The sequence below is a fragment of the Spodoptera frugiperda genome, chromosome 30 (genome assembly GCF_023101765.2).
Source record: "Spodoptera frugiperda isolate SF20-4 chromosome 30, AGI-APGP_CSIRO_Sfru_2.0, whole genome shotgun sequence".
NCBI classification, from domain to species: domain Eukaryota; kingdom Metazoa; phylum Arthropoda; class Insecta; order Lepidoptera; family Noctuidae; genus Spodoptera; species Spodoptera frugiperda.
Genome location: NC_064241.1, coordinates 6,404,494 through 6,429,588, shown reverse-complemented (window position 1 = coordinate 6,429,588; position 25,095 = coordinate 6,404,494). Strand labels below are relative to the sequence as shown.

The following is a 25,095-nucleotide window of genomic DNA, read 5'->3' as shown; positions in this document are numbered from 1 at the left end:
ATAATGGGTAGTTTACGATCACACCGGCCATATTAAAAGTTGTGAAGAGGGCATCGCCCACTTTATAATTTGTTTGGTAATCAAGATGGGCCCAGTGAAATATCCCGCTGTGATATCGCTTACAAAACAAAAAGAAAGTCAAAAGTGGAAAATAAAACGTGAGCCTTTATAGAAGTTGTGGAAACGGAAAGTTTTCCAATTGATAATAATTTCCATTGTGATGCAACACAAAGGGGAACAGGAAAGTATGAAGTTCTGAAATAAATTCTTAATTTAAGAGCTGACTGAACGCTATCTGAAAGGAAAGTCGGGATTAGAAGAACAAAGACTACGGCTCAGCTCACTGTGGAGCTTAATTTTTTGTTGACTTCTGTTTCGCTCTTTGCTGTTTGCATAAATTGGACTCGCAAACTTCGTTAAGGAACTTTAAGTCGATGTGAACTTAACAACAAGTATAATAAAGTTGTTATTTCAAAGACAAATAAGTTATTAACGGACTCCTCGATATCGGGCCACATAACCCATAAAAACGCAACAAATATACGGCAAACGACGGAATGTTCGCATCAAATAAATCGTAAATCCTTTACAGTCCATTCATAAATCATAACCAAACGCTCCGACTTTAATTGGACATGAATAAATCAAGAAACACTTAATTACGTTTACGAGCTTAACTATAGAAGGAAGAATTTGAAAATTACATGAAACAGGTAAATCACGGGCAGGCGGAGTGGGCGGAGTGCTTTGCATACAGGTTCCAGTGACGATACATATGCGAGTGGGAAGCGACGAAGAAAAACCGACGCGCCTGGACAAATTGGTTGGACGTCCGCAATTTATTCCACTTATCATAAAAAAGGTATTCAACATACAAAAAGGTAAGGGGTGTAGTTTTTGAGTGTTTGGGGTGTATGGTGCGGAAGCCGTCGGTGGTCGTAAATCCTTGTTGTTCCGTTCCACCGCGCCGGTACCCGATTACATTCTAATTCCGACGTACGAAACGACTTGCAGATCGTGCCTCGACTATGACTGCGGGCAATTAATGCCTATACGTAATAACGTCTGTATGCTAATTGTGTTTCAACCGCTACTGGTTGGTTTCCAAATAAGAAACTTTGTGTTTGTTACCTATAAGTGTAGATACCATCGAATAGTATACGACAGCACATTCGACACGTCTTTTCGTTGTCACAGCGACGTTGTCATATTTCTCAATTAATTTTATCAAACGATATTCTAACTTAGAATATTTCTTTTAAACAAACAACTAAACAAGAAGACATTAACTATCAATTGACGCTGAACTGTATTTTAAGACTCCTTACTATCATTATTTTATTACTTTTCTACATTAAATACTTGCCTCAAGTCGGAACTGAACCGAAAAGCACTAGCGACCACTTCGATCAACGAGACAGAATACCTATTGATATCAATTACAAAATTCGTCATAGTATAATAAACGAAACGTACGATGAACTTAATCCTTTCACAGCCACAAACGTAAACCACATTGCTATACAGGTTGTTACAAAAACCTTACAGTCTAAATCCTTAAACACTCAAGAGTACAATTGGTATAAAACCACTACACAGAATATCAACTGAAAATAAAGTACTACTAAAATATGATTAGCTTTAACACCAATCAGAAAACATACTACTTATTAGGAGCAAACGAGTAGACACTTTACTACCACCCATGGAGTTCATGATCTAGTTTTAAAATATACATATCCAGAGTAATGTATCCAGAGCTGCAGACTGCCTAGCGGGTTACTGGGGCTCCGGCTCGAAAAGCAGGAGTAGGAACGGGGTTTTTAGTCAGTAAGAGTCTGACACTCCCTCTCGCCTCACCCCAGGCAAGAAGAAGTCATTGGATGTTTTTCCCCCCTTAAAAAATAACCCTAGGTATGTAACGATGTATATTTTCGTTACACCCTGTATGGATATTATGGCATGTGTTTATATCCAATAATATCAACCGCCTGAATGAACATGTTAACAGGATTACGTTTTATAATCCTTCTCATTATATTTTTAATCGTCCTTGTATATCGAAGATAGGTTTGTTTATTATATTTAAATGCAAAACATATTTCAATCGAATCATCGCTATTTAGCCGAAATTAACAGATAATATTTATTCACATAATTCCATAATGTTTTATGAAAACTATGCATATACTTATCATATACCATGATGATGATGTAGTCACTGAAATAAATAATTTTATACTAATTTCAAGCTTTTTTGTATGAAATCAGACCAAATGAACGCCAAATTAGGACTTAAATCATTTGACGCGTCATTTGCATGATTGCACGCAACCTACAAATGATGTTTCAATCAGTAGTGAGCGACGTAACGTTGCCTACTTGAAGACTGTTGCGATTGTTGCTAAGATGCAAGTGGCAATTGACGAAAGCGTGCGCATTAACTGCAGTTTGCCGAGATAATAAGCGCGCATTTGTTTCAAACCCTTGTCTGTTACTCCATTAAAGTAAGTTAAGCGTCCGTGTTTTGTCTTCCATTTTGACGCCCACCGAAGTTGGTACAAGTTTCCGAATTCAGTACCCCACCTAGGCCTTAATTAAGAAAAAGTTTAAGTTATTCAGTTTCTCCTATTGTTATATTGTTTGTTAGCCTTGTTAGGCCTGTACCGTTTTAGACTATTATTGTTTTAATTAAATTTCGTGGTAGCCTTTGTGTTACTATTAAATTGTGAGAGTTGTTGAAGGTCCATCAAAATGTAACTAGCTTAATTTTGTTTACAAATATAACAAGGAATTTTCAATTTAAAACGTAATTTCCTTCACTCTGTTATCTGAAAAAAGCTAATTTAAATAATTTTTCAACATTATTTTACCCTCAATGCTAATTAATTTAAATCCGGTGGTCAGATCAAACGTCATATTTCAAATAAATGTTGTAATCTATTAATTTCAAAATAGAAATGTAATTTCAATTCAATTAACCAACCTCCTATAATGACATTGAAGGCTTAACAAATAATGGTTTAGCAGTCAAATGGTAACCTTACTCGAGCCATTACTATTACAACATTGAGTCAGTCAGATTTGCACCTAATTTGTAAACAAGGGAAGGTCAGCGGACCGTTTGGTCATCTTAATAATTTATAGCTATGCAAATTACATATCCGTCCTGTAAGCCATACAAACCCACTTCTGTATAACAGAGTACTTGAATGATATACAAACGGCATTTAGGACGATTCTGCTACGATGTAGCGCTACGGCGTAGACTCGTAGCGGTTACGCGTAGTAGTAGCTACGAATTTCGAATGTGAAATGAATGTGTATTTTTATTTTGTGGCAAATTAAGATTAACGGTTGTTATTAAAGACCCTAATTACGTAGAGATATTTTTATCAATATAAAATGTTTTCAATCGAAAATTAGAAGGCATTCATTACGCCAGAATACCACTCATATTTCCATCCAACTAGCAGGTATTAATTAGCTGTGCTCTAAAAAAGAATTCACGGAAAAACATCAGCAGCAAATTTCTATTTTAAAACTAATCCTGGGAAAATGAATGACGTTACCGCTTACTACCTTCCATGTTATAATTTCACCGCTTAAAACTTTACTCGGCAAAGAGGCGGGCGATAAAGGAACGGGAATGACACACGTGCATACACAAGTACTTATTACTGGAATTAAGTACACCGGTACCAAAGAGCCTCGTTTACACGAATTAAAATAATCCTCTCAACAAATCACGAACACAGAGAATACGTACATAGGTACTTACGTTATATATATCTAGGTACGCAATCGCTACATGACATACAGAAATGGACGTTAAAAGGGTGTATTCTGGTTTCTGTAATTAACATACCGCTGACGAAAACCCTTTTCTTTTCGATTGACGAGATGGGATTAAATTCGAGAAACGTTTTTAATAAAGATTTTCAAACGGTTCGTCTAGAACAATTCGAGGGGACCACTCTAAATTGTCTTTTTACGGATATTTTAGCAATCGCGATAATGAGAAAAAGTTTGATCAATTTTAATGTAACTGAGTGCCTAACATTTGTGGGCTTGAGTATCAGATTGAGAGCTTGGTTTTGTTTTTATATTGAACATTTACGGATTCATTATACTTCTATTTTATTATTTTTCTCGCTTTCATTTTGTTTAGGAAAGTAATTTGCTGGCTACTGTTATAAAATAGACATAATTATATGAAACCTTTCCTATTTTAGTAACTCACATTACCACATTAAATACATTATGTAATTCAATAATTTGTACGAAGCAAGTACTAACAATATAACTGGTTAAAACCGGTTCTAGTGCTGACTAAAGTTCTAAGAGAGTATTTCCCCGGGTACAAGAATTTCCGTGGCTGAAGTTTAAAGTAAAACTCTTGGACAAATGATTGGCTATTGTACGACTGCTTTCATAGTATACTTGGCTATAAGAAAGACTGTGGATCGTCAGATTTTGGGTTTAATCTCCTAAAAAGTTACCTATACCTTGCGAAAATAAAGAGTAATGTCATCATCAATCAACATCATCGAATCATCATCACAAAACATATCTGTCTAATCTTTCGATTAAGATTAGTTTTTACATTTACAATAGTGATGATGACGGGGTATGAAAATTAAAAATCTATTTAGTCCGTCAGTTAGGTAGTGAAAAAATATTAGACACGTATTTTTTATTTAGGCGTAGGAGCAAATACATAATTTCTACATATAAAATGACGTGACGTCATGTGATATTTCAAATTGATATATCTTCGAAAGTAATTGTTTCCGTAAGAAAATAACAGATACGTGTCTAATATTTTAAAATTATCTACAAGACGGCCGTTAAAATAAAAATTAGAGACCTACCCAATTCTTCATTTCTAAATCAATTCTATGGTCAAAGACAACTCCTTTCATAACAATTAATACGTTACAAAAACCCCTTCACACTCACGTGACCACACAAAGCTACACCTACAATGGTTCAGTAAAAAGCGACAAGTGTGAAATCGCCTTTCAAGCATGATCGCATTTCCATATAATCACTATTGGACTATCACAACCCTCGATTCTCCGAGCCAGCTGTTACATTTTCTCATTTCCTAGTATCCAAGATAGAGTAGATTAGCTGGGTAACTTCGCGCTAACTATCTACTTGTGTCTAGTACCTTTACGGACATCGCGTTCGTTGGTATGTCATTTATCAAAACAGAAAATAATTGTGTATGCAACTCCCGAATGGCTGCATTGAATTGGTTGAAACTTTTTTAAACTGTTTACTTATGAGATAGGATTTGGATTTTTTTACTGAAATAAGATTTGTACTCAAAAGGGCTTTTGAGTAGTCGTAAGTATCATTCCAGGTGGACCAGTAGGCTTAAACATAACATAATTTGTTGTTTATATAAAAATATCGGGAAGTACGAAATCAAACTGCGAACAGGCACTAGCAAACGGGCAGCAAAACCCTTTAATTTTTTCGTTGACCTAACCGCTATTTCCAAGGCACCAAACGCGTAGATTGTGACAATGATACCAAGACATAATTAAACCCTATAGATTAGGTCTAAGGTATAAAGTTTAAACTAATACAAGGTGTAAAATTTACAGCAATCGCTTAATGATTAAGGCATTTCTAGTAAGAGATCGTAAATCCTAATGAGAATTAAGAGAGGACGAACCTATAGCCCATATAAGTACTGAATACATGTCCAGAGACGCCATGCTGCTGAGAATAAAATAAAGAATTTGAATTTGAAATTTGAATTTCGTAAAACGAAAAACCAGCTAGCTACAACTCTTCTGTTGTTGCGGTTATCAATGGATAGCATTGATCACGTACCATCAGGTAAATCATATGCTCTTTTGTACTTATCACATAAAATAACCCAACAACTTATTACATGATCCAAAAACAGAACAACTCAATAAAAATCTATACAATATTATTAATCAAATCTAATATTAAGATACTCGTATAATTTCGTTCCCAATATAGTTAATTAAGTAGAAGATTTGTCTCTGGGACTAATTGATTTCTATTCGAGTACCTGTTCTGTATCACACATTGTTACATGATAATAAATGTATTAAGCATCAATTACTAGGCCTATAGTGATTAATTACTGGCTGTGTATAATGTACTTGTGTCTATAATACGGTAACTTAACCTATTGTGTGGACAATGACGTACGTTGCCTCCAATTTCACATAGTAACCGATAATTTAGTTTCAAATTAACTGGTATAGTATTAACTTGTGGTCACGTCACGTCGATAATTAGGTTGGAATGAAATCTACTTACAAATAAAATTTGTAGGAAGACAACAATGTTCCCACCAATTGTTGTGAAAAACTTTTCATGCGAATCTTCAGGAATGATCATACTTTGGGTATCGTAACTATTTTTTTTAATTTATATTATTCTACTTCACATGACAAACAACAAACATTTAATATGTATGTAATAATAAATGACGTATATTTTTAATTAATAAAAGTCTTTTAAATTATACAATGTGATAGGCTTGGGACTTCTAACCCGTTAAGGCTGAGTACTACATCTAATTTTATCGACAAAAAAAGATAATATGGGGGTTGAACCCCTAATTGAAAATATTGGAAAATAGTTATTTTTTCGGTAAAAATAATTCACAAATGATTTTTTTTCTCACCAAAACATTATCAAACGTATGAAAAGAGCAATGAATTAGTTAGCCAAGGCTATTAGCTACCGTTTGCCGTTGTTTTTTTTTGTTTCTACGACGCATACAACCTTTGATATCACAAATAAAGTAAAAAAATATTAAAATAGCCATACTTTTTAGGGGGAGGGGGTTCGACCCCTTCGACCCCCGACTTTTGTCGATAAAATTAGATGTAGTACTCAGCCTTAACGGGGTAGAAGTCTCACCCCTATCACATTGTATAATTTTGAATAACATAATAATTTCCTATTGCAAAATATCAATTGCAAATACACAGAAAAACAATCAATCTTCTGTTATTTTAACAAACCAATAGTTTTCAAATTGCATTTAGCTTTTCAATTCAGATTCAAATCTCGGAATTTTGTAGCAGTTGAAATGAAAATTGCATTTTGCTATCGAAAATTCGAGAACTGTCGTTTAAATTGTCGCCTAATCACCGTGGTGCATGGTTGAATGTCCTCGTAGACTGTGATGTTCATCTTATGATACCTTTTTTAAATTATTAGTACATGCATATAACTTTGAAAAAATATGTGTTTATATTTTTTTTAATTTTACTAAATAATTAATTAGTTATGTAACTTGACAAGGTACTTCGATTAGTTTCAAGGCATGTAGGGAGCTCATAGTCAAGTTACGTTATCAGATAATTTAATGTTAATAACAATCTTCACGATTGTTATTAAATACAATATGTTATTTAATACTTGTACCATATTTATAAAATCACAGAATTTCGTTAGAATTATAAAATAGTCGTAACTTTTTAAATAATTACTTGAAAATGTCTCGAAAGTCTGAAGTCTAAAAAAGTTATGAAAACGTCCTTTCTGCATATTGACGTACCTAAAGTTTATTTTTGGTAACTTATATTAATCCTGCACAAATAAATAACTCGAAGAGGTTACTAGGTACATACAATTTCATACACGTCTAGTCGTCCTCCTACAAACAACCTTTGGTAAGGTTTTAATCGTATGGGCCTTTGACATTAGAAATCAGTGTTTACAAATAAATTGGTTGCGATTCACTCGTTTGTATACAAGCCTATTAATATTGAACTCAATTAAATACGTAGAGAGTAATACTACTAGATAGATGATATGATATTTTCGCTAACATATTTACGATGAGAATATAATACGAAAAGCACCTAAATTTAAAATGAAAATTGTACTATCATTAGAACTTGAGACGGGATATTTACCATGTTTATTTATGTCTATGAGTTTCCGATATTTCGGCACTGTTGCAAGCGCCATGATCACGGATGAAATGAAAAGAAAAAAAAACCTATTCCATAAATATGATAACTGCGAGAAAAATTAACAAAAAGCATTTTACTGTCCACAAAACGAAGTTGAATTGACTTGTAATAAATATAAAAGCCGATCGAATAGATACGGACATCCAAACAACAAAGCGGAACTCTGATAAGAAACGAAACCAGAAAAAGAATCCTGAACATAATATTTGCATTAGCACTTATTCAAAGTCGTTCGCTCAACCCTGTAACCCGAACAACGGCACAATAAAAGTTACGAGTACCCACCGAACGATATCTCGTAGGCAGTTCAGAAAACGGATACCGGAGTGGTACACCATGGACAAAGTAAACTCTCCCACTCTGTTTGCTTTTAATTAACCAATAGTCAACAGCAGGTTTGCCCCATACACTTTTCATGAAACAATTTTGCTGCACTTTATAACGGCTGTTTGCTTTATGTAACGCACGTAAATTAGTTACGATACTTTAAAGTCTGAAAGTATCGATTTAAACCCTCGTTTATTCGATATCGATGATACAGCAAAGGGCGTTTGATGGACAATAATAATTGCTTCTTCAATCAATTCGATTCACAGCGAATGATGAATCGATTTTATTACATTGCCAAAAGGCCTATTGGAAGCGCTTTAATGTAATTACTCGTAACAGGTAAGTAAGAAGCGTACATGTTCTTGAACTCATTAAGCTTAATAAGATTGCTCCGTTTAATGAATGCGTAGGTACGCATCTCTATACAATGTTTGCACAAGTCCTTCACAGAGACTGGGAAAAGCGAATGTTTATTTTTTTAAAAGACATGAAAGGGTCTATTTTGCTTGGAGTCTTTTTGAACCTTTATAATAAATACGTTTACCACTACATGTTTTATCTTTATAGTAGCACTTTACGCATAAATGTAGCCATTTATTTATGAACCTGTAGACGGAGGTTTAAATGTATCTATCTCGAGCTAAATACGTACAATGCGGGGTGTAAAAAGTGCGTGCGTAATAATAGTTCCTAGCCCATCACGCGAACCGTTCAAAGTTTTACGACTTGCGCAGGTTTTTCTTCCACTTCCTCGTACATACTTTATGACTTTCCTTTCATTCCCAAAATTATTAACATGGAAGTTTATGAATATACCGTCGAAGGGCATACCCGAAGAAATATTGGACAGGGACTAAGAAAGTTGGTACCTACCTACGTTTGTATCGCTTGCTGGTGTTGGTAAACGGAAATAGTGACTAGATATTTGATAAGCGACATACCTACCTAACACCTATCTAAGTAAATATACGTAGAAGAATGATAGAAAATAATCTCTTTTCAATTCAAAAATAGTTCTAGGGCGTGAATTAGAAACTGCCACGACAAAGGATGAAAGGAATAGGTTTGCACATTGCACAATTCGATTCAATCACAAGAAAACGAGGTGCACTTTTCTGCATAAAACTTTTAATATAGGTACGGACCCATTGAAATGTTCTTTATAATCTGCTTCAATAGTTAATTTAGTAGATATTGAGTTTTATACCCAGTGGACGCTGTCAAGAGGTCGCTGCTCCACCCACCGCCGCCGCATTATGAAGATTCAACTTTCAAGTGAAAAAGTTAAATGGCGCGGAATAAAGCATTGGTAATAGAAAATGGACGACAATCCTCATTTCCTTGTTCTATATTCTGATTAAAGAATTGTGATAAAATACGTACCTTCTCGAGAATTATGTGTCTGCTTCTTTTAGTGGGGTGCTTTGTGTTACCTAACTACCTATAAGAGGTTTTCAAGATACCAATGAAAGCTCTTGGGTACTTAATAATTTAACCTTTTATCGCAATTATAACGACGATTTTTGCTCATGACCTGGAACAACAAAACAAAGAATTGTTTCGTGCGGAAATCGAACCTAATTCTTACTACGCAAAAATCGGTCGTCCAGCAACTGCGCTTAGTGCAGTTTTCATGTTCAAACCATCCAATTACCGTGGTAAATTTTCTCTGTGGCATCTAGCTTCTAAAAAAGCAATGAATAGGTAGATGATACTTAGCTAATTTTCAAGTAATAAACACTATGTAACCACTTTCAACTAACATGACACGCATCTTCTATTGATAGTCTTTCAGTTGTTAGGGAGATAATCAGGCACTTAGGTAGCTCATACTTACATGAACTTTAATGGTATCTACTTAGCTACTTAGGTAGATTCATATTTAGGCTGTTGCAGTTAACAATCACATAGGTACTTACCGCCGTACTCAGAGTCACGATTACTTAACCCAGTCCAATAGTTATCGGAACAAAATCTTTACTAAGGCATAGTTTAAGTAACCATTAAATAAAATTTTCAGAGTACGGCTGTTAGATACTATGTTACCTAATCATTGTCCACTTTACTATCTTTAAACTATGAACAGAATTTTATGCACACGGTAGCTAAGAATACGGGGTTAAGAAGTATTAGGTTAGTGGGTCGCTACTCGTGCATAATGGTGCAGGTGACGATGTGATAGGTCTTTAGTAGCTATAGCCAATGATAATAGGTAGGTATCCTTATAGCCACTTTCCAGCTGATATGTTGAACACACGGAACAAATCAGTAGGTAAGACATGGACACCTGGCATTTCTTGCGGTTTTCTCCTGTACCAACCATGAAGGTCATGTGTGTACCCAACGAGGTTTAAATATAATGAGGAATTCGTGCGGAGATCTTTGTAATTAATAAAGAACATTCCTCAAACGGAATACGTGTACTTCCGTAATAATTGTACCCTATGGTTTGTTTGAAACCGTACCTTATAACACATGTAGAAGCCACGCGCTCCGAACGCCCTCCGGAAATTAACATTTTCTAAAGCGCTTGCAAATGAAGGCGCATACACATCGAAATGACTTTTCAAAGCCTTTGTTACATCTACACATTCCTCGGGAATTCAGCCCCAGTGTGAGTAGTAAAAAAAAATTAAACACATTAATGAAACGTTCGCGGTATTTGCTTAACACTCGATCTGGCTCAATAAAGGAATCTTTAAGATGCGGAGGAATTTGATAGATATTCATAATGCAAAGGAAAGGAAGCACAATCAGATTTTCATTGGAGATTCACGGCAGCGGCAGTGGGCCGCGGCGGCGAGGAGGGCGGAGAAATGAATACTTATTGCGAAAATGAAGCGGGCCATTAATGAACGCCGGCTCCGGTGAACCGATCGGCCGCGATTTAATTCCCTTCGAAAAATATTCAATAAACGCCGCAAAGACCCTCGCGCGGGATCATCCGCAAACAGGCGGAATCCAATGGAGTAGAAAAATTGCATAGACAGGGGAAAATTCATATTTTATCAAAAGAGTATAATCCTCATAAATCTTTCGTGCTATTGAATGGTTGTTGCTCAGAACAGCTTTAAATTACTTAGGAGAAAAATGGGTTTTAGTATCATATTACTCGGGTACTTGGGAGTGGACATATTATTTACGTAGTAATTGTACTTAGAGTATCATTACTAAAAGATTCTATTTTATAAGCGGTGTCTAATATAGCAACAAGATTATTCGCTTCGACTTTTATAAAAGCCCACTTTTTCAATGTTCACAATAAGAAAGAATCATCTATTACGTTCCATTGTTGGCTGTGCTCCCGCACTAGTACGTTTCGGTTTTTCTCTTTGTATGGACGAGCAGCTTTAGTTTGTTTTTTTTTTCATCTTTTTTATATTTTTAGGTAGGTTAGGTTAACCTACCCTCATATATCATGCGGCTGCACAATGTATGTTACGTTAATGAATAACGTACGGACTCACCTACACGATAGAATTTATGATAGTTTCATAACAGCGGTATTAATTAAAACAATAAGAACATCTTAAAATAATATATTACATATCTTTCAACGCCTTTACAACACATATGTTATACAATAATTCATTTTGTAGTTTAGCCCACGCCTTGGTCGCGGATTCTTCAACTGATTCCAAGGAATCTCGCATATCCTCGTTCTGCGAAATAATTTTCGTGTGCATCTTCAGGAACAAGCTCAAATATGATTGAGCTAATTCAAAATCTCTATTACTTTTTAACATGACGTCTAACATTTTGAGGAATTGTTTCATAACGTCAATATTGCCGCCAGCGTCGGGCGCCATACTTGTCACTTCTGCCTCGATGGCCGCGGGCGGCAGCGTTTTCAATTTCTCTATACACTTCTCGTAATTCTCGACTGTCTCGCAAACGATTAATTTCTTTGCGAATGCCGTCAGTGTTGATAAAGAATCGGGCATTAACAACTTGGTCTCTTTGTTTCCGTCCTTGTCTTTCTCTAGGTCGAACTCTAGCTCGAGACTCGGTATGGTCGGTAAGAAGAACGGTGCTGATTTTGGGACTGTGAAGGGAGTTTTAGGCTTATTCCTCTTCTTAACGATATCAAGATGTAATAAATTCAACCATCTAGAAGTAGGCTGGTCTGATAACGTTATAAGTTCTTCGCTAATTTGTATTGGAGATATATATTCTGGTTCTTCGCCCAAGTCTATTCTTCCTAAGTCGTCTATTTCGGGTTTCTCTGGAGCTGTGCTTGGTAATCCTAAAAAACAGTTAAGGTATAAATAGATTGCAAAGAATGGTTATCGTCTAAACTTGAACATTATTTTCTGGTTTACAAATTAACCCAATTAAAAAAGTATCATACAAGTGAAACGGAGATTTTCTGGTTTACAGATTAACCCTAATACAAGAGTATCATAACACTACAAGCCAAAAGAAGATATTATACAAATAAATCACCGCAAATAAAATAATACTTACTTAATTTAGGCACACGAACTTCTTTCTTGTCTATCGGTTTGAGGAATATTCTCTCGTACAACAATCTGTTGGCCCATAGGAAGACACCGACTTCTCCCACGTGGGTCGTTGCTAAGAAATCTCCAGTAGGAGACATACTGAGCGAAGTACATGGCTTTTCAACCTATGAAGAGAAAATAATACATAAGAACGTGTGAATCACACTTACACTTAATTAAATTTGTTAAATACACCAAGTTGAAATAAATAGAAAGGTAACACTAAAGATTTTTTCTCGTTCTTCTCCATAGGAATCTAATATTTGGTACGGATAAATGGCTTCGCTAAGGGTCTGTACAAAAATCAGATGCGGTTGCGTTGGGTATGCGGTTTTTTTATTGACATTTTGAACCAGAACAAAAAGATAATTAGGATTATTATTCCTTGCCTCCTCCTTAGAAGGAGGAGACGGCGTCTCTTGTCGACTAACATCCCCATATGGCCTGTACATCCCTATTAATCAGAATATTCATTATGTTGAATATCACTTACCGAAAATATATCCACTAATTTAGCACTTGGTATATCCCAGGTACAAATGGTGCAATCCATTGATGAGCTGATCAGCCAACTAAAAAAAAAACATAATTATAATGATGTAGGTATATTCTGGTTTCATAAAATTAAAAATGTTAAACACACAACGTCACGAACACACTATTTGCACATTAGGGCAAGTAATGCCCTACACAATGTATACCCACTATTCACCATTTGTGTTGCCTATTGCCACATATTGCCACACAATTTCAGACTCCGTGCTACAACTGAGAAATTTTCGAAAATTCGAACAAGCCCAGTAATACTTTACCTGACCCGGGAATCAAACTCGACACCTCCTGTACAGCAGTCGCACTTGCGACCACTCCACCAACGAGGAGGTCAGAAACGGTAAAATTGGAAACTAATTTACGAGTATTATCATGAACCCTGTCCAAATGTAGAAATATGAATAAAACTTTTTCAAACTGATAACTACAAAGTCTAAAAGTCTTTAGGCACACGCCTTTACAATCACTACGTTACACTAACAAGAAACTCACTCAAGAGTAAAAAATATTCAAAAGAAATCAAAGTAATTTCGACTCTAATGTCTTACCGGCTTTGAGTATCAAATTCGATATCGGTTATCCTTCCGTCGTGGCCGTCGAACTTCCTTACAATATTCATGGTGTCAATATCAATAAGGGTAATGGAAAAGTCTTCGTTTGCCAGAGCTAATAAACCGCTGTCTCGGTGGCATTTTGTGCTAGACACAGATTCTTCTAACCTCATTACGTGGTAAGGGGTTGTTTTTGCTGAAAGAAAGTGTAAAGATTAGCACGTGCTATGACCATTTATGGTATACAGTGCTACGTCACGTCTTTTATCCCCGAAGGTGTAGGCAGAGGTGCACATTATGGCACATAATGCCAATGTACACCCACATTTCACAATTTATGTTATAAGTCCCATGTAATAGGTGGTGAGCCTATTGCCATAATTATACCGAACACAATTTCAGAATCCGTGCTACCACTGAGAAATTTTCGAATTACCGAACAAAGCCCAATAATGCTTTGCCCGACCCGGGAATCGAACCCGGGGCCCCTTGCCCGGCAGTCGCACTTGCGAGGCAGTTATGGTATACAGATGAAAAAATAAAGATTGATTCAGTAGAGATAGTAAACATTGTTTGGTTTCATTTAAAAACCAGTTAATCAATCTATTATATAAAAATAAGTCGGGTTTTCCTTCCTGACGCTATAACTCCGGAACGCACGAACCGATTTACACGGTTTTGCATTCGTTGGAAAGGTCTCGGGCTCCGTGAGGTTTATAGCAAAGAAAAATCAGGAAAAAGAAACAAAAATTTGTGGCGAAACGGGGTTCGCCGAGTTTGCTAGTTTAGTATAACAATAGATAGGTACTATCTCTGTACTGCTAGATGCTGCAACTGTCAATTCGAACTGTCTAAGTGAGCTTTATCTTTTATCTTTATCGTTAAATCAAACAATTTTAGTGACACCGTAATAGTTGTGTAACTTCGCAAATGATAAAAACTTCTACTAGGTCAATTAATATTATTTGATAAAACTACAAAATGCAGGTACCAATAGCTTCTAAATTGATAAAAAACTATCGTACGTAATATTTGTTAACTTTCGTATCACACCAAAAATGTGGATATCGTACTAATATTTCAAACCATGTGAAAGTTCGTAAGGTTATAATACACGTAAACTTTGTTCGGTTAACTTAAGGCTAATAAACGAAGATGTTGGTAAAGAAATAGATACAGGTAGTTAGTGGATTATTCCACATCTCGTACGAACCACTAATAGAAACCAGTTTTAAATGAAATATCTAGTTATTTGTATTTATTTGTAACGTAGTTTTTATAGATAGGTAATCCAATTAATTAAATTTAGCAAAAGAGTAGGATAGACTGCGTAAACAAATTAACAACAAATAAAATAAACCAATAGAAACCACAATTATTTACTGTTAGTTATTTAAGAAATAAGAGCTTACGTTATTTTATAAATTGAATAGTCAATTGAAAAAAGTATACCAAGCACAGCTTTAATTTCTTTTATGATTGTTGATGGCCAATTTTACGTGTAACTATATTTCTATTTATTTTAGGTACATTATTACTTATTGAACTGGAAAAACCGCAGCATGCCATAATGACATTATTAGTAATTATTTCCAATGAAATAAACAGTATGTATATTATGTTCATTGTTAATACTGTAAAACATAATTTAATTAATTGATTTAATTGCGAAATAACTTTAAAAACAATTTGTTTATTAACGTCGAACTTGTGCAACGCAGCGCGCCGTAATAATCATGTTAAAGCCGATTTTTTTAAGTATTGAACATAAGCAGTCCCTTTAAAAATTCGGCCAAGAAGTTTGAGATTTTGAAGTCGAATATCGAAATAGGTAGGTATTTTTTTGTGGTCATTTTATTTTGTCTCATAAATTAACTGAATTGTTGTTTAAATTCACAAAAAAAACTTTAGCAATACAATTTTTACGATTTATATCAAATCAATTCAACCACACACTTTTATGACATTATGTATAGATTTTAAGACAAAATAACAGTTACTTACTTCGTTTAAAGTGCCACAGCTTTAGTTTGTCATCAGCTCCAACAGTGATCACCCTCTGGTTGCAAAGATCTGTTTCAACACCTCTGAGAGCACCCTTATGAGCCAACTTCTTGTCTTTACCATAGCAGCCACGGTGTATACCAGATTGCATGTTGAATTTGTGAACTTGACCATTGGAGTAGCCTGTTTAAAAGAAGACAAAATAAATTAGTTCCTTTTCTTCTACATGCATAGATGCTTTGTGTTTGTGTGTTTTATTGTGAAGATCGGAATTAAAATCTTTTCATACTATAATCACTAAAGTAAGGACAGGTCAAATTTTTATTTATACTTTCAGAAGACAATCTAATAAAGATCTATTGTATTAAATTAACTATGTAAATTAAATTAAATATACTTTTAGACAACTACTTTTATTGACAAAATGTACACATAATTTGTGTGATTTATTTAATATAATTTGATTATAGTCACCTAATTCTAAGGCAAATGTACTAAAAACAGGTGAAAAGAATTACTTACCAATAATAACAAAGTTACCGCAGTGTGTAACAGTTAAACAAGTCGCTACAACTCCTTTGTCCATTTCTGGGGGCTTCAGCTTATGGTCTCCCATTCGCATTTTATTGTAAGACCATGTCGTAGCCACAAAGAACCCTCGGTGGAGAGAGGCTATACTGTCCCACTGCTTGTCTCTTTGCATACAAGAACTGATCTTAGTAATTGGTGGTAGTACTAAAGTGTCAAATTGCAATCTCTCTGAAAAGAAATGATAAGTTGAGCAAAAATTGTTAGGAAGATGGTACACAGTTTTAAATAAGTTTTAAGTAGTAATAAGTAATCAACCTCCATGGTAAATAGTTTGGACTCTCAAATGCAAATTCAAGTAAGGTAAGGTTTTATTAGATATAGTAGACATAATATAGTGTTTACTACTGAACTCAAACAAAATAATTAACTTAAAATAAGTTAACTAATAAAAATGCACTTACTTTTCTTCTTCGAAGCCTTTCTGCTATGTGATGCTTTTCCAAGACTTTTGTTGAATGTTTCTGACACTGTGTTCATGATGTGGAGGCTACTGTCGCTGCCAGCAGCGAGGATGTTGTTACCACTTGGCTCACAGTGACACACCATGGTGGGTGGTTTTGCATGCCCTTCCCTAAAAATAAACAGTGACTATAAGTGCCAGCTTTGAAATAAAACATAACATTTTAACCTTTAGGGTGCTTTTCCGCCTGTGATATGCTATGTAGCTATGCTATGAAGATGTAATAGCTAAGCTGTGAAACTATGTGACCATTTCCACCAATACCAAGCCATGTAGCTGTGCAAAGAAGCATCCACAGCAACGTAGCATAGCACATCTCTGGTGGATAAGCATTCTTATACCTAGATTATGATGACTTAGTTTTGTAAAACAATAAGTTTCTTTAAACATAAGGTCTTACCTTCTCCTCAAAAGCCTGGCACCACCATCAGGCATGTCAAATATCCACAGCTTCAATGAATTGTCTTCAGAATTTGTCACCATCAAAGGTTCAGACATCAAACACTTCAACCCTGATATTTTGCCATAATGAGCAGATTGTACTTGAGATAACACTCTTCTCTCTTCCAAATCCCACATTACTATGTGACCAGCGGAACTACCAGTTACCATAACAGGGACCCCGTCAAGCCTAAAGGATAATGAACTGACCATTCCCCAATCATGAATAAACTCCATTACTGACTGGTTGAACTTTAAGTTGTGTAGGATTATCTTTCCATTGGCCAAGCCCACTGCCACCACATCTACAGCCGGAGCTGGCTCTGTAACGGTCACCGCTGAGTCCCATCCTTGGAAAGTAAACACCAACTTGGATGTACGGACATTCCATATCTGCAACTGCCCTTGTTGACTTCCCAGCAGTATCTTGTTCAAATATGTTGGAGGATGACATAGAGTAGTCACTTTGAAAGTTTGCTCGTCAAAACCAAGCTCAAGGAACTCAGATTCATCTTTGATATCAAATATTTTGAGTACATTGTCTTCATCTATGGATATAAGATGAATACCAAATGGTAGCATCAAGTGTATAGGTGCATTGTGGCCTTTGTATACGTGTTTAAGCTCACAACCTCGTCGCCACGCATAAATGTTATTTTCACTCGCTGTATAGACGTGGTAACTGTCTCCACTCATATACGTGATTGGACCTGGATGCTCACCACTGACGCTCAGTAAACGAAACTTATCACATCCATAAGTATGAAACCACTTTCCCACACTCGTACATAGCAGTGTTTCTCCTCTTCTTTTAATAAATCTAGCCACAAATGGCACATGTGTACTGACATAACCTAAAACCCTGGAGCCGGTGAATATCCGGCTTCCTGAAAGCTCCGTCATTTTTATACACTGCCCTAACAATTTATTATTTAGTTTCACTGATAAATTATATTTATTCACAGAGAAATTATCACTTCTCTTTAAACTATCGCACAAAACAACACGCGTGCTATTGTTGTTGTCCAACTGTCAAACTGACATAAATTGTCATTCCTTTCTTTTTTTATACCACAGATAATAAACACACAAGTCAGTACTTGGATACCTGTGAATTTGCACAAAATATAAAAAATAAATAGGATTCAACCACAAAATAACAGACTACGTAGGACTAAGATTAAATACTTAGATCGTTAGGGTAGTTAGTTGGACATGAGCTGTAAGGACAATGAGCAGAATAAACACAGGTCATGTGTTAACGAATAATTGAACCCTTTACATATTTAATAGCCCCCATAGATAGTATTATCACCTTACTACTAATATTGCATGCAATACACAAAACCTTGAACTGTGCCCAGGGTTAGTGCTAGGGCCATATTTTATTGAAATACGACATGACTTTTTATAGTCATGTCGTATTTCAGAAGGGGAAACTAATTTTCACTTTTTCTTGGTTGAAAGAACACTGCTTTATTATTGGATATTCATCGCTGATTTTACTTCTGGAGATTTGATTGCTCAAAAACAAAGAGGAATAAAGTTAATGTAGGTATATTTAATCTGGTTTAATTTTATTATCTAAGAAATAAAAGTACTATTAGTATGTATGTCACAATCAACTTATTATAGTAGTCCTTGTCGCTTCAAATCTTCGTAGGTCTTACGATTGACGACATTTCCTTGCGAGTCTTCAAATTCCTCATCATTTTCCGCAACAAATCTTTCATTCTCCTTTTGATGTTTGATTTTCTCCCATACTGAAATAAAAATTAATATCAATTAGAAAAATCATTTAGTAAGTAAATGCTTTTTATAAGTTCTTTACCAAAAAAATATTTGAAATACTCACGTGCTAGTGCATCTTCAATCTGTGTGACGTTAGCAAAGTGAGCAGTGTTCGGTATACCCAGACATCTCATGCCGTGAGCGTGACGCCACTCAGCGAAGTGCCGCTGGAACGCTTTTGGTCCCTTATATGTGTAGTTACCACAAATCTCGCATGTATAGCTGATGTTCAGACCATGCAACTTGTAGAGCCAGTACGGGATAGGCTGCAAAAAGAAGTAGTGTTACAAAAATAGTACTGCAAGTTACAATATTAACATAGGACGATTATATGACAGCAAAATAAACCTATTCCAAACTATCAAACTACAATAGATTTTCGACATACAACACAACACAGATACAAAGTCTATTTAGAAAAGACTTACAACTAGCCTGTACTGGCATCCTAATATATTCTATAACAAAACTCTTATCAAAGCTTTACAACAAACCTTTCCATCCCATCCAAGAGGTAAGTTCTTGGGATTGTATGGCACTTCATCATCATCAGAGTCGACATCGGGCGCGGCGGAGGCATCACTCTCGTCTCCACTGTCATCACGACGCTCACCGGCCGCACGAGCTGCGCGACGTGTCACATTCTCAATAGTTGCAGCTCTTGTACTACTTACGATGTTGGCAAATCTAGAACAGTAAAAACAATTTCACCTATGGCTCTTTAAAAGCTCATAAAACATTAACAACACATTTTTTATTACATACACCCACTTTACAAACACACATTTTTTATTGTCCACACTAAACATAACCATAATTTTCGGCAGTTACATTATGAGAGCCATGTTATACATAGCATAGTTTTTCTCATGTTGCATGAATAGTTCCTGCCTATGTTCTATTACTGAGAATTCAGAATATCTAGCAATAGTTTTGAGTATACAAACTACTCTTAAATCAAATACCTGTAAACTTGAGCTTCAATAGCAGCAATATCTTTATGCCTTTGTTGGGTTGATGCTTTTGCTTTGTTGCCACCCTTCTTTGCAACTAGAGACTTATCCAGTGAAGTCTGGCCTTTAGTACTGAACAATCTAAAACAAAGAAATTAAATTAATATACAATACTAAAATATAAAATTAATACTTAATACCAAATAGACAATTACATACCTTTGTGCCCTTTCTTCTAAAGTACCACCACATTTCAACCCAAGGGCCATGAGGGCAGACTTCAATCTATCCAAACCAAGTGAGGCAAGTTCTTCCCATGAGGAGAAAGCTGATAGATCTAAATGAGCTCCCACATTTGTCAGGGCACCACCAGTTTCTTTCTGTTTGGAAAAAGATAATCTATCATTTGAAAATCAAAACTTAACTAAACTTTCAATGGAACACTTACAAATCGAAACTTCATTTGAATTCAACCACAAAAGAAACAATAAATTGACTGTAATGAGACTGAATAGTTATGCAAAACCAATTAGGAAGATATTATGCCAACTTCAAGAAGGTTGGCCAAAGAAGATAATTTGTTAACTTAATAAATAAGTGAAATTTAAAAGAAATAAAATTGTTTCTATTATGTTTTGAGAAGGATATCTTACAGGCCATCCAGGAAAGGTTCCAGCTTCCCATTGCTTAGTGAACTCCTGGTGGGCAGCCGCCATCTCCTGTGCCTGATCCTGCAGAGGTTTTACTCTATTCACAAAGTCTTTCAAGTAAGTTAAAAGAACTCTGATATAGTTTCTATATTCACTGTTCTTACGCTCACGGGGAATATCGAAGAGATGGTCAAAGATGCTCAAGTATGTGATGTAATCCACTTTCTGTAAAATAAAAACAGTATGTGTAAATATTTCAAAGATTTTTTTAATGTTTCAAAGTTATCTTATCTATGTGTATATAAGAAAAACTTACTTCTATGCCTTTCAAATTGATGTATTTCTCATAGCATTCATGCAAATCTAAATATTTTCCATAGCCTTCTTCATCAGTAAACTCCACAGGAGCTGAAATGACAGACAAATTAATTAAATTGATCAATACAAGTTATAATAAGAACATTGAATTAATTATACACTATACACCACTTCTTTTACAAGAGACTTTTGTACATTAACATGTTAACTGCCACATAGGCCACAGGTGACCTATGTTACTGGAGGATTGTGCCTTCAACAGTTTTCTGATGGCAGTTAAAGACTTAAAATACATTTAATAAACTAAAACTATAGTAAGTAAGAGGTTCAGTAATCAACCTACTTGTAAAATCTTCAGCCGGATTCTCTCGCAATTTTGCCAGCTCTTCAAACTCTACTGACATTGGCACACAGATCTGTAATTCAAATAAAAAACATAGATTTCATTTATAAAAAAGTAAAGCATAATAACTAAATAAAGGTTGATATTACTTACAAGCGTAAGTAGCAACACAATAACTAATCGCTAATTGGTGTTTGAAATAAAAAATAATAAAGTTCTTTACTAAAACCAAGGAGAATAATAAACCAAAATACACAAAATTACCTCATTAGGATGTTTTCTGTGAAACTCTTTGATTTGCTTGAGTCTCGCATAGAACTCGTTAAATTCGCTGGGACCAGACAATGCTGCAATTTCTTCTTTACGAAGACCATCTTTGTCTTCATATAACTCCTTCAGCCTTATAGTTGACTCAACATATCTCTGTAATAAGAACATTAGAACTTATGAGTGTTACTACTTACCCTTTGTAATCACACAAAATGATATTATAAAAATATAAATATTAAAACAGTTAAGTGTCTTAATACAGTCATGTTCAGTACTCACATCATGCAGATTCTTTAATCGATGGTCAGCATTGATGGTTTCACGGTGCTGTAAACAAGAAATACAATTTAGTTATTGAAGAATGAGAAGAGCCAATTACATATTTTTATTACGAAAGGTTATACTGTAAAACGTATTTAACAATAGGTTAGTATTAGCCCCTAAGGATACCCAATGACCTTAAATATGTGTGTAATTAGAAATGATTGACTTACCCCAGTCTTTTTATGAAGTATTTCTTTAACCATAGCATCCATCGTCCTTTCCCTCTCTTCATGGTAACTTCTTTGCTGTTCTAGTATGGTTTCCATTTTGCTAAACTATTATTCTCTATAACAAACTAGTAATATCTTCACCATACGTCCGATCTCAGTAAGCAACAGAATAAATACGCAATTTATTACAGAAATAGATCTTATTATTGAAAATTATAACCACAAACAGAAGCCAGCAATAACCAAACTTTACCAAGCGTTTTTGACATTCACTATAATTGACGTAGACGTAAGATCATTGACATTAGGAAATGACATAGACAAAATCTTAATCCAGGAGAGTGTTGTGTGATTGTGTGTTGGAAAAATTAAATCTTTTCTGAATTATCGCAGATAGGAGCTTAAAGCTGTCTTTATAGGTGTTATTTTACTATTAATAGGAGTGTGGGCTTCATTTCATATAATAACGAATGAAAAGTCTTTAAAATTATGCCTTGGCCTGATTTCTTTTCTTATTGGAAATTATACGAGAGTCAAGACATTACATTATTCTTATCTGAAATAAGCTGAGTTGTTATTTTTACCGTGATAATATTGATTTACTTAAAAATCATAGCCGTTATACAATATTTTTTATCTTTCACTTTTTGTTTATGGCAGACTGTGGCGAATTTTGATTGGTCGGATAACGTCAGCGCTGTCATGTCATTCTTCTACACGTTCTCTATTTATCTATTGCAATTTTACTTTAGTAAGTGACCGGTGTTTAGCAATAAAAGTGTATTTTTAAATTAATCATGATCTATCCTACATGGATCAATCAGTTTTATTCAGTATTTTTTATAGTTGGTTCTTTTATCACTTACGTTCAGTCTGATGTGCCGAGACCCCGCGGTGTCTCCCTTTCGAAAGCACCGCTATATTCGCCGACAAAAGATTTCACCTGTTTCGACGGAACAATTACTATACCTTTCAGCTATGTAAACGATGACTACTGCGATTGTTTTGATGGCAGTGATGAGCCTGGCACCTCGGCTTGCCTGAATGGCTTTTTCCATTGTACAAACGCCGGTCATCGACCGCTAAACATACCAAGTTCTAGAGTCAACGATGGTGTTTGCGACTGTTGTGACGGTACCGACGAGTACGCATCTGGTGAAACATGTGTGAACTCTTGCGAAGAACTAGGCCGAGAGGCAAGAGCTGAAGCCCAACGCATGGCTGAGTTATACAAAGCAGGTAGTCATCTAAGATTAGAGCTTATAGAAAAAGGAAATGCTAAGCGAAATGAAATGGCAGAACAGTTACAACAACTCGAAAAAGACAAAGCTGAGGCTGTGCAGTTGAAGGATGAAAAAGAAAACCTTAAAAATATGCTGGAGGCTAAAGAGAATGAGGCTCTGAAAGTATACAGAGAGGCTGAAGAGCAGGAAAAACAAAGGAAAGCAGAGGAAGAGAAGCAAAAGACTATTAAAGAAGCATTAGAACACTTCAATAAATATGACACTAACCAAGATGAAGTGTTGACAATGGATGAAATAATTGCAGCCCAAGTCTTTGACAAAGACCATGATGGTAACCTTGCATCAGAAGAACTTACATACTTCTTTGGAGAACATGAGAGTGTAGATAAGGAAACATTTGTAACTACAACATGGTCATTGTTGAAACCATTGCTGATGGTCAAAGATGGAATGTTCAAGCCAGTTGAGGAACATGAGGAACTAGAACAAGAGGATGCTGATGAGGCTGCTGGTGATCTTGACACTGAATATCCTGGACAGGATGATGAAGCCAGTGATCTGGACCTTCCTCAAGATGATACTGAAGAACACGAACAAGAAGCTGAAGCAGACCATGGAAGTGTTTATGATGATGAAACTCAAAAGTTAGTTGATGAGGCCACTGAAGCACGTCGCCAACACACTGATGCTGAACGCACAGTTAGAGAAATAGAAGCTAACATTAGGAAAATTCAACAAAATCTGGAGAAAGATTATGGCCTGCAGCAAGAGTTTGCCACACTAGACGGAGAATGTTGGGAATATGAGGATAAGGAGTATGTGTACAAATTGTGTGTTTTCCAGAAAGTAACACAAAAATCCAAGAATGGTGGTGCAGAAGTTGGTCTTGGAAACTGGGGAGAATGGGCCGGTGGAGATCAAAATAAATATGCTATTATGAAATATACTAATGGTGTATCCTGCTGGAACGGGCCTAGCCGAATGACAACAGTACATATCAGTTGTGGTTTGGAAACAAAACTCTTGTCCGTCACAGAACCTTTCCGTTGTGAATACAAAATGGAGTTTAGTACACCTGCAGCCTGTGATGAATCCAGCCCTTCTGCACAGCATTCATCACACGATGAACTTTAATAATTTCAGTGTTTAAATTTTCGCACTTGTATGTGATGTGTTTAACACTAAGTTACAAATATAAATCAGTCATCCATTATCATGTTTCTTTAAGGACAAGTCTCAAATCACACTGCGAATACACATGAGTATAAATAGTAAACGTAAATGTACTGGAAATCAATAAAATTAATATATATCATGATAAAGTAGATGAGTAACAAGTAGTAAATTTATTTTTGTTTAAGTGGAAGTGGCAATTATTTGGAAGATTATTCATCAGTGTTTTGATGTAAAGACTGAAATATACAACATCATACCTACTTTATTTTCTCTCACATTCCTCAAATGCAAGGCTGTTTTAGTTCAAGTAGAAAGAATAAATTTTTAAATGAAGTGAACAAAACATTGTGAGTGATCAATAAAATTATTGTTTTAATATTACCTTGTGTTTTATTGATCATAATTATTATTTTTTATTAACTGATGTCATAAAGGTG

The 25,095-nt window shown here is 35.3% G+C and overlaps 3 protein-coding genes across 3 annotated transcripts; 1 reads left to right on the top strand and 2 right to left on the bottom strand.

Annotated features, from left to right (window-relative positions):
- Window positions 1-11,838: 11,838 nt before the first annotated feature.
- Window positions 11,839-18,472, bottom strand: LOC118276141 (WD repeat-containing protein 36). Its single transcript, XM_035594341.2, has 8 exons — window positions 17,379-18,472; window positions 16,920-17,089; window positions 16,450-16,686; window positions 15,928-16,110; window positions 13,921-14,119; window positions 13,314-13,392; window positions 12,783-12,945; window positions 11,839-12,561 (listed from the first exon to the last, which is right to left on the bottom strand). The coding sequence occupies exons 1-8, from the start codon at window positions 18,320-18,322 to the stop codon at window positions 11,858-11,860; spliced, it is 2,679 nt and encodes an 892-aa protein (XP_035450234.2). The 5' UTR covers window positions 18,323-18,472; the 3' UTR covers window positions 11,839-11,857.
- Window positions 18,473-18,960: 488 nt separating this feature from the next.
- On the bottom strand, window positions 18,961-22,513 carry LOC118272931 (splicing factor 3A subunit 3). Its single transcript, XM_035589670.2, has 11 exons — window positions 22,239-22,513; window positions 22,024-22,071; window positions 21,739-21,897; window positions 21,475-21,547; window positions 21,130-21,221; window positions 20,817-21,038; window positions 20,383-20,543; window positions 20,176-20,304; window positions 19,705-19,897; window positions 19,275-19,476; window positions 18,961-19,182 (listed from the first exon to the last, which is right to left on the bottom strand). Exons 1-11 carry the CDS (start codon window positions 22,332-22,334, stop codon window positions 19,049-19,051), a joined length of 1,509 nt encoding a protein of 502 aa, XP_035445563.2. The 5' UTR covers window positions 22,335-22,513; the 3' UTR covers window positions 18,961-19,048.
- Window positions 22,514-22,922: 409 nt separating this feature from the next.
- On the top strand, window positions 22,923-25,039 carry LOC118269710 (glucosidase 2 subunit beta). The gene has a single exon (XM_035584967.2). The coding sequence runs from the start codon at window positions 23,036-23,038 to the stop codon at window positions 24,614-24,616; it is 1,581 nt and encodes a 526-aa protein (XP_035440860.1). The 5' UTR covers window positions 22,923-23,035; the 3' UTR covers window positions 24,617-25,039.
- Window positions 25,040-25,095: the final 56 nt, after the last annotated feature.